This window comes from Vanacampus margaritifer, chromosome 14, assembly GCF_051991255.1.
Source record: "Vanacampus margaritifer isolate UIUO_Vmar chromosome 14, RoL_Vmar_1.0, whole genome shotgun sequence".
Lineage (NCBI taxonomy): Eukaryota > Metazoa > Chordata > Actinopteri > Syngnathiformes > Syngnathidae > Vanacampus > Vanacampus margaritifer.
This window is the reverse complement of record NC_135445.1, coordinates 1,649,687-1,659,957: the sequence shown is the minus strand read 5'-3', so window position 1 is coordinate 1,659,957 and position 10,271 is coordinate 1,649,687. Positions and strand designations below refer to the sequence as shown.

The 10,271-nt window shown below is 41.6% G+C and overlaps 2 protein-coding genes across 2 annotated transcripts; one reads left to right on the top strand and one right to left on the bottom strand.

The window, feature by feature from the left end:
* Positions 1–529: 529 nt before the first annotated feature.
* On the top strand, positions 530–2,567 carry m17 (IL-6 subfamily cytokine M17). Its single transcript, XM_077585530.1, has 3 exons — positions 530–1,124; positions 1,551–1,693; positions 1,777–2,567. The coding sequence occupies exons 1-3, from the start codon at positions 917–919 to the stop codon at positions 2,233–2,235; spliced, it is 810 nt and encodes a 269-aa protein (XP_077441656.1). The 5' UTR covers positions 530–916; the 3' UTR covers positions 2,236–2,567.
* A 2,080-nt stretch (positions 2,568–4,647) lies between these two features.
* Positions 4,648–10,216, bottom strand: tescb (tescalcin b). The gene is made up of 8 exons (XM_077585534.1): positions 9,803–10,216; positions 8,595–8,664; positions 8,353–8,433; positions 7,462–7,601; positions 7,326–7,387; positions 6,324–6,431; positions 6,206–6,253; positions 4,648–5,974 (listed from the first exon to the last, which is right to left on the bottom strand). The coding sequence occupies exons 1-8, from the start codon at positions 9,864–9,866 to the stop codon at positions 5,897–5,899; spliced, it is 651 nt and encodes a 216-aa protein (XP_077441660.1). The 5' UTR covers positions 9,867–10,216; the 3' UTR covers positions 4,648–5,896.
* Between the last annotated feature and the right edge of the window lie 55 nt (positions 10,217–10,271).

The window sequence follows — 10,271 nt, the reverse complement described above, 5'->3', positions numbered from 1 at the left end:
TTTTTGTCCTTTCAAATCTGATGTGGCAACTATCGTAATCATCATATCATGTATTGACGTCATCGGGTGCCCCCAAGCGGAAGTGACCACAAAAAACAGGCGTTGGCCGCCATGAGTACACTATTTTTTATTTTTTTTTTAACAAGTGTTGCGTGATGGACCATCTTTGCGGCGCGCTTCCTCAATGGCCGAGTCACGATGAAATGGCGGCGCCCTAGCGTGACCTCAGCCTGACTGTGCCGGGGCCATGCAGGCCCGAGCCCAGGCCCTTCCGCCCCCCCCACCCCCCTCTCCCCATCACGCCACTTTTGCGCACAAACAAGATGAAGATTGCGAAAGAACGTTTCCGCTGCTTCCTGCTCAAAATGCTCTCATGCAGTTAAAAAAAAAAAAAAAAAAAAAAAGTGGAGGAATACATTCTCGATTCTCAAAATACACATTTTATAGTCTTAGTTATTTTAAGTCTAAAGAGTAATGCCGTGGTTGAATTTTTATTTTATTTTTTATTTTTTTGGGGGGGGGGGGGCAAACCAATTGATACAAAATTAAAATTGCACACGTCAATGAGCAGCACAATGTCCATTGAATTATCATGATACACAAACTAATTTAAGTTACTTTAATATAATAATAAAACAAATGCCACATTCGAAACGACTACACTAATTATAATGACCTTGATCATTATTCTTATTATTATTATTGATGACGACAACAAGTGGGGACACGCAGACGAGCGCCTCAACATGACCCGAGCCCGGGCCGGAGCAGCGGGCATGTTTGGGCATTGCCCCGCTTGCGCTATCAATAAAGTTACATCCAAACTCCCACCCAAAAAGCCGCATCAGCCCTCAGCCGGGAGGAAATTGTTGGAAATCCGATTGCCTCACAAAAACCTTTCACGTCACTTCCTGAGATGACAAACATGCGGTTTGCCAGCACTTCTTTAAAAAAACACAAGTTAGCCGAGGCGCAACATGAAGAGACGCAAGGGACGCTCGCCGCCTCGCCAAGACTGACCAGAGAGACGAGCGTGACCGAAGTGACGAGATTGACGCCCGCTGCTGCCTGGAAGAGGATGATTGGTCGCCCGCTTTGGACTCAGTGGATGGTCACACCAACAGGTAAGTGAGGATTTGGGGGACCATTCATTTGGCATTGTTAATCAGAATCGGCATCAAGATGGAAAGGTCGACAGACAGACAGATATAAAGTATAAACAAATAAGAGGTGGACAGACAGCTGGACAGAGACTTACATTGACAAATAAGAGAGACAGACAAGACAGTAGATAGAGCGACATAGACAGACAGACAGAGACAGACTGACATTAACAAATAAGAGATGGACAGACAGTAGATAGAGCGACGCAGACAGACAGACGGCTAGACATAGACAGACAGACTTAGCCAAATAAGAGACGGACAGACGGACAGACAGTAGACAGAGCGACACAGACAGCCAGTTGAGAGATTTAGACCCGGACAGACAGAAATGGCGAGTCATCGACGCGGTCGATGACGTGTCGCGTGCGCTACCTGTCTCTCCAGGATTGCTTGCACTCCTGCTGCTCCTGCTGTCCACCAATCAGGCGGCCTCCATCAGGACTCGTCAGTGTTCCGACTCCCTCCAGCGGATCTTGAAGCTGACCAGACTCGCGCAGAAGGAATCCGCGGACCTCATCAAAACTTATGTGAGTCCAGACCTCCTGGGAGTCTCTCTGGTGTCATCCTGAAAGATGTTGTTTCTAGTTCTTAATGTTGTCTCTCCTTACAGAAAGCTTCCCAGGGGGACATGTTGGACGTCTTCTGCCAGGCGTCCCTCCAGGACATCCCAGAGCCAGCCATCTCCGGCCTGGAGGTTTCCGAGCGTGTGGAGAGCGTCCTGGACCACCTGCAGGCCTTCCTGCCCCACTTGGAGCGCGTCTACGAGCAGCAGGCGGACCTCCAGGCCCCCGGTAGTCCGGTTCTGGTCCAACTGGACCGGGTGGGCCAACGGGGCCGGGGCTTGGGGGCCCTGGTGCGGGCCTTCTACCGGGACGCCTTCCCCAACCTGCAGGAACCGGCCGAAGGGCCCGCGGTCCTGGAGCCGCCGGCCCACAACGTGTTCCAGCAGAAGGTCTACGGATGCGTGGTGGTCAAGACCTACAAGGAGTTCCTGACCAACGTGGCCCGGGAACTCAGGAGCCTCAAGAGTAAAATGTGCAGAGGCCGGAGGAGCTTCGCCTCCTTGTGACTCTAAGAAGCCGTCAGACGAACTGCGTGACATCAGGCCTATTTATGATATTTGTATTTAATATTTATTATGCAAATGCTGGGAAATGTTCAACATGTTGCAATTGGGACGAGGAAATGGACTTATTGTCGCCCCAGCAGCTGAATAAAAAAATCAAGAAAGAAAAAAAATCAGTAGCTTACTTTATTAGGTCGTTTTAAAAAAAAAAAAAGACTACTAGCTAAAACTGATGGGTTAAAAATAGCACATATTGGGTCATTTTGAACCCAGCAGCTTTAAAAGGTAGAGGTCACTCGTCACTTTATTTGGTAAAGCACTGACTTTTTGTCATTATATCAGTCGCGGGTCGCTTTATTTGCTGAAGCATTCGCTTTTCTCCCAACAGTCACTGGTCAGTCTATTGGGTTCAACAAAAAGACCAATGACTGCTTCTCAATTAGGGCAGACGTTGACTGCTAGTCGTTGGTCTCTTTTATGAGGGTCAGATACCGTCAGTCATTGGTTGCTTGATTAGGTTAGACACTTATGCTAGTTATTGGTTGCTTTTTTGGGGGTCAGACCCCTGACTGCTATAGTCAGTGGTCAGTTCTTTAGGTCAACTACTGACTGTCAGTCATTGGTTGCTTTATTAGGTTACGTACTGGTTATTTTTTGGGGGTCAGTCAGTTTTCATATTTTTAAAAGTCAGACATTGCCTGTCAGTCATTGGTCACTTTAATTGGATTAAAAACTGACTGTCAGCTTTTTTTTTTTTTTTGTCAGCCAGTGTTTACTTTATGAGGGTCAGATACTGTCAGTCATTGGTCACTTCACTTAGATTAGCCAATTTGATTTTGAAAGGGAAAAAAAACTCTTCTTTTTTTTTTTTGGTGAGACTGACTGCAAGTCACTGGTTGTTTTATTTATTTTTTTCGATTCGACCCTTCATTATCTCGAACAAGTAAAATAAAAGTAAACAAAAAGGGGCAGAAGGAAGCCAAAGCTTAATTAGGTCACTCACTGGTCTTTTTTTTGGGGGGGGTCAATTTTCACATTTTTAAAAGTCAGATATTTACTATCGGGTCACTAGGTCGCTTGATTGGGTTAGTGAGTAGTAACCTTATAAGGTTCAGATACTGACTTTCAGTCACTGGTCGCGTTATTATGTTAGCCGCTTAAGCTAGTCATTGTTTGATTTTTCAGACACTGACTGACTGACACTGCTGGTAATTATTATTATTTTTATCCTTATGGTGATTATGATATGAATGCATTTTTTTGCGAGCGGCACGGCAGCCGAATAAAAATCCTTTTTTTTGTGTGTGTTGGAGGCATCATGTGTTGCACCTGATGCTCTCCAAAAGAAAATCAGGAAGCGTCGAGAGACGTCTGACTGCGTGCTGATGACACGCGTGGCACACAAGGAAACTCGTCTGGACGCTCGCTGGCCGCCGCCACGTCGCGCCATTATTTTGCAGAAATCAGACGACGACTACTCATGCATTACTGGACACTCCACCAAGTACAAAAAATGCAATATTAGCACATGCGCTGATGCAATCTGGACACTCCCATCTTGCCTAATATGGTCAGCAAGTGATAAAAAAAAAAAGAAGAAGTATTTCATCAAATAAATTTTGTGTTTCATCAGTTTGTGCTTGCTGAATTGCATAATTTTAATATCACCCAGGTTTACAGTTTTTTTATTTAAATGTACTGTAATTGCTAGGGATGGTTTGGATACCATTCGTATTTTAAGGTATCGGTACTTGTGGAGGCTGACGGTACCAGCCACCAATACTTGAGGCAAACAAAATCTGATATTGAATAAATTGTCCTCTGCGGCAGTTAACAAAATCATGGCTGAATCATTATATGCTTCAAAATGAAAGGTCTTTGTTCACAATTTGTTGTCACTGTGTTAAATGAAATTGTATATATAAAAAAAAACACTCAAGGTATCGGTGCTCGCCCTACTCAGTATCGGTGATTACTCGTACTGGAGTCAGTCTGAAAAAGTGGTAATGAACAACTCTAGTAATTACCATTATGCATTAAAAAGTGTAGACTGTAATTTTCTTAGGTAAACACAAAAATATGAATTGGTTTAAAGAATATAAATACATATAAATGTATATTTCAATTTTTTTTAATTTCTAAAACAAAGAGGAAAAAAACTAAAAGTGTAAAAAAAATAAATAAATTCAAATAAGTGCGTATTTGGGGGACACTGTAGTAGAGGAAACAGGCTTATAATTCCCGCTCCTTTAAAAAATACATTTTAAATGTATATTTTTGTTTAATGTTTAAAAATGGAGTCAAGTGACGACTGCAGGCCACTTGGCCATTTTTGATGTAGGTCAAAGATTGTCGACATTACGTAAGAGGCCTGGGCAGGCCCTTTGGCATCACAAGCTGTCTGGAAACTGGAAGTCGGCTGAATCAAGTTCCCTTTAATAACAACTCTTTGTTATTTAAAGACACACAAGCTCAACAAAAAAGGGACAAAAGCCAGTTTCTTCTTCTCACTTGAATCTGGACAAAGAAGTGCAATAATAGAAAGCAGAAAATGCAATTTGTGTTGACACAAATGCTGAACTTTTTAACGCCTCAAAACATGATTCGAGTTCAAATACTGCTGCATGTCAATAACAAATTGGACAAAGGTTTGAAAGCTAAAAAGTAGATTTAATGTTAGCGTTTTTTTTTTTAATTAAGGTTCTTGCATTACAGGTGTAGCTAATGATTTGGATAATGAGCGTATTACTATTCAAAAGAACCTGCAATAAAGATTTTTGCTGGCTTTGGTGCAACAACATGCATTTAATGTTTAGTCCTGCAGAGGGCAGCAGACGACAAGTCCTTCTCCAGACTCCAGACCGGATGGGTTCATATATAATATGAGTCATTACAGTATTTCTATTGTTTGGGCTTCTAGCCGGGGTTAGGGTTTTAGGTCATGGTCTTGGTTTGTTTGTGTTTGTGTGTGTGTGTGTTGACCTGCTCTTTATAATGAACAAATGTGAACAATTTGCATAAAAATCATAAACAGTCTATGAATCACATGACCATGGCTAATGAGATAATGAGGTGAAGCACAACAGCAAAAAAAAAACGGTTCAACAAGAAACACTTTGCCGTTATTGTTATCATGTATTTAGTTGTGGATTTATTGCAGACTGCTGAAGCTGTATGAGCAGCCACAACATTAGGCACATCCGCATGATGATTTTTCTGAGTTATATCATTTTATTTTATATTTGACAGCCAATGCAAAACCATAACACACACAACGCTCTTTTATTAGGATGTCATTAGCGTGTGTCGCTGTACCTAATGTTGTGGGGCGTTCTTTGAAGACAAGCATGCAATCCCTGAAGAGATGAATGAAAGCAATCCCTTGAATTCATGATCGTCTCCTCATTTGCATATAGACATCGCACGGCCATTATTGGACCGCTGCTTGAAGAGGCTGATGTATCGTCCTATTATTGCTAACGCCACCATAGCCGAGACCATAACCATGTGAGAAGATGCGTGCTCTGTATGAATTTGCATAGTTATTCAAATGCGGTTAAGGGTATATAGTGCACTAATCATCACTCTTAATGTGTTTCTATTCTTGTTAGATCAACAAAGCATTTTTATCATTATTATTATTATTATTATCCTCGTTCAGATGTTAGTAGCACACAGTGGATGCATTCATATTCAAAAAACGAACGTTCATCTTGGCTTCAATCTCGAAGCTGTTCAGCAGCTGACAAGAGACACAAACAACCAGTTATTAATAATGTTATTATTATGACTATTGGACACTTCATATTGGCTTTAAAACTCTCTGTACTTTGTACTTTTGCGTTTATGTTTGTAATCGTGTCTTTTTTTTTTTGCACTAGCACGAAACAGTTTGAACATACTCAGCCAAGAAAGCCCATTCAGATTGTTATGTTGAAGTTATTGTTATGCCAGGATCACGGCGAGGACCCACCTTAAGGAAGTGCTCGAACGTGATGCCCTCGTAGAACTCGTCAGGCTCCTGCGAGTAGTAACAAGTCAAGTCAAATGGGCGGCCAAATAAGGAGCGTCGCAAACAGCCCTGAACGTACCATGTGGCCCATGGATATGCCCGCCACCTCCAACATGGCGGCGTCCGCGATGCTTACGGCCGTTTCCTTGCCGATATGCCCGCTGCGAGAGAGGAGCTCCTCCACCACCTGCGCCCGCACGGGAATATTTGTATTCAAACAGACAAAGCTCGCTTTTTCTTTGGCTTTTTGGAGAGTTTTGAGTCGTGTGTAAAACATAGAAGGGAATAACTAACAAAGAACTATCGATAATAATAATAACTAAACCTGCCATTATTGTTCAAATTAGTATATCTTATATATCATATACTCTTGCGCATCAACACAATACCAACCCAAAATCATGTTCAATCACTCTTGTAATATGAAAAAAACAAAAAATGGCTACTTCATGACACTGTCATTGATAAAAAATGCCAGCACCAACTGTCCACAAGATCAGTCAAATTTATTTAACCTATTTTCATTCGCTATCGTCTAAAAAAAAAAAACGTCCAGACTTTGAATCTTGAGGCAACAATATCGCACGGCTACAAAGTGACAGATGAGTGGAATTTCACACTGGGTCAAAAATGACCCATTTATGGGTCAAAAATGGCCAGATCCTTTACATTGGGTCAGAAATTGGGCCCTTTTCTATAAAACAACCGAGAAAGTTGAGTCAATTTGACCCAAGTAGAGGATCTCACCCAACTTTCAGCTTTTTTATTTTATTTTTTTTAATCAAAACAGTATTTTTCATATAAAAACAGAGTAATGGCAACAGTAGCATAATAAAGGTACTTAATAGCTCATAAAATACATAAATGATTTATAAGTATAAAAAAGTTCCTTTGAGTATTTAAGTGTGTTTTTGTAGCCACAGTTTGAGGGCTATTTAAAAAAATAAATAAAAGTAAAGATCCACTCATTTTTAGTCCAAGAGAGTTAATAGATTTGTTGTCAAGCTAGCTAATATATTTAGAAGATAATTCTCATTGTGAACTGGCGCTATGGAAATAAATGAGACTTGACTTGACTCACATGCCTGTACTCCTCCAGGGTTATGGTTCCGTCGTTGTCCGTGTCGTGCATGTTGAATAAAACTGCGCACAAAAACACACAGCGGGGCCATTTCAAAAGCAAGCGTTGAAAAGTCCAAAGAAAACAGTCGGCGCACATCTCAGTTTCTCTCTGCGGATGCCGTCCCGCTCCTCAACCGTCATGCTGAGTGATGGCGGCTTGAAGTGGGACATGACCACTACGAACTCCTCCAGGTGGATCTCCTCCATCGAACCCTCGCCGGGCGGGATCAGGTTCCTGCAAAAATGAGAGTGAGGGGGGGGAGGAGGGGATTCAACTGAGGCCCTGATGTTGAAAGGCTGTTGGATTCATTGAATTGCTGAAATATAGAAATTATTATTATTAAAAGTAGATTTGTCAAAAATATTATGTTAATTTTCAGTTAAAGTTCCTTTAACGCCACACATTTTTTAAAACACGCGATTAATGACCGCCCCTGACTAACGGGAGAGCCTGTACTGGGGGAATTCCAGTCGCAACGCAGCAGACACGTCCACGTCAAACTTTAGCAGGAATAAATGGAATAATAATGCATATATTTGTGGAGACGGGGGTCAAGTTGTATTTTACAATTTTAAAAACGTGCAGAATTTCACAAGTTACATCACGTTAAAGATTAGACGGATGCACTGAGCTGTCACCAACGTCTTACAAATCTAGTGGCAGAAAAATGATCTCAACACTCGTTTTTTACAGTACAGTACACTTTTTTTAATTTTAACTCAGGAAATTACTGTATTAATGACTAAAAGATGCAGCCATTTTTCTATTAGTTTAACATCCCCCCCACACTTTTGTTAACAAGAGTATAAAAACGTATTGTACATTTAGAACAGATATAAAATGTACGATTAATCGTGAGTTAACTAGTGAAGTCATGCGATTAATTACAATAAAAAAGGTTTTATCGCCTGACATCCCGAATTAAAAGTAAAGAATTCTGCTGCAGAACAACACATGCAAATGCTGAGTGGTCACGGCTCGCCACCTCCTGTCAAAGAAGGCCTCTATGATCTGCGCTCGGATGGGATTCCAGGCCAGATCGTGGATGGCGTTGAAGTGTTCTCTCCTGGAGCGGACAAAACACAGACACACATGAGCGGCAGCCGAGGTTTTCCCCCCCGCAAGGCCTCGCTGCTGTCACTCAGGCGCTCGTGTGACAATTGCAACTTGTTGGGCAGGTTTCAGACTTTCATCTCCATACGGCTCACAGAAAAGAATTCAAAGTACCGCAGGGTGTCTTCATTGTGGCTCAGCTGCTTGAACCTTTTGTGGAGAACTCCAATCTGCTCACAGGTGACTGCAAACACAAAACAAAAGCCCGTTTGAGTTCACAATGTAGTGGGCTTGGCTTAAACGAACAATTCTTTTAATTGCCTTGACAGAAAAAAAAACGTCAAAAAAGTGATTGGTTAAAAAAAACAACAACACACAATTAAGTATGGATTCTCAAAAATAACGGGCGATACATTCTCCCCAAAAATCTACGACTAGGTGAAATTGTGAATGCAGAACCCAATATGCCGCTTGTCTCCCTCTGCTTTGCTCTCGCTAGCTTTTGCTAGCGGCTCCAGCGAGTTCTTGCTAGCCCCTCACGCTAGCTCCTGCTCCTTCGCTCACTCCAAACAATAATTGGTGGTAGGCTTGCAAAGTGTGGTCTCTATGAGGCACCGTAATGCACGTGCTTCAAAAATAATTTCATTCTATTAGTTCACCACTAGATTGCACTAAATCCTACATGCTGTCTCCTTAAAGTATGAAACGATGACGCACAAGGCAGCCCTGTCCATATTATATGAGAAGTTATTTTCTGTTGTGTCTAATGTTTCATTCAATGCCGGGGAGTTCAGTTACACTGCTTTTGGCATGGAATTTTAAATTATTCACGGGTAAACCGAGCTGGCTGATATGACGAGCACGCACACATGCACACACGCACTGGACGCTTCATTAGATATGCTTGCCCACTCAAATAAAACACATCCTCATGATAAATTATTCTTATTTATTTATTTATTTACATAATAATGCCAATATTTATTTATATTTTTTTTTTTTTACCACAAAAAATATGACATTTAAAAGGACGGGTGTGTAAGGTCATGGGACTGTTTTAGAAATAAATGAATAAACAACATAAAGAAAAAAATAATAATATATCAAAAACATTTTCACCAACACTGGCATTTTAAATGTATTTATATACTGTATGTATTACCTACTGCATTGCATCCCACTGAAAGCAGTTTCTAATATTTTGGTTATGAGATGCACAAAATATTAGGCACGCACGCATGCGGATTTTTGTCTTCATTACAGAGTGCGGCTGTACCTAATTAATTGTCTAGTCACGAAAGGTTGTAAATGTAACATACATAATTCGACAAACTGACTCAAAAGTCGTTTTTTTTAGTGTCGTAAGCAACAAAAATACTCACAGCCTGTCTTTTCCGCCAGTTGTCTGTTCTCGGGAGGACCAGAGAGAGACTGCCAAATCCCCATCGCGTCCACAGACTCGTACTTAGAAAGTCTGAACGGGACCGAGACCAGGACCGGGATAGGTGGGTGGTAGTGGTCGTTTTCGTGGCTGTAGACGCCTCGTCAGCTAGCTGGAAGCGAGCCTAACCTCATGGGAACTCTTTGTGAAGCATTAGTATTCAACTGACTGTTGACAAACACGCTCAACCTTCATTTTGAGAGGAGCGCGCATTACTTCCGCAATCAACACATGTGACGTCACGCGTCTAGGCGACGACGACTACGACTACTACTTCAACAGTTAAAATCTTTTTTCTTCTTCATCACTATTTACATTTTTAGACAAGTGCAAAAAAACATCAATGCCTTTCTTGCTCTGCTGATATTTTCTTCTTCGTATTTTTTCTACATTTGTACAGCAATGAGCTG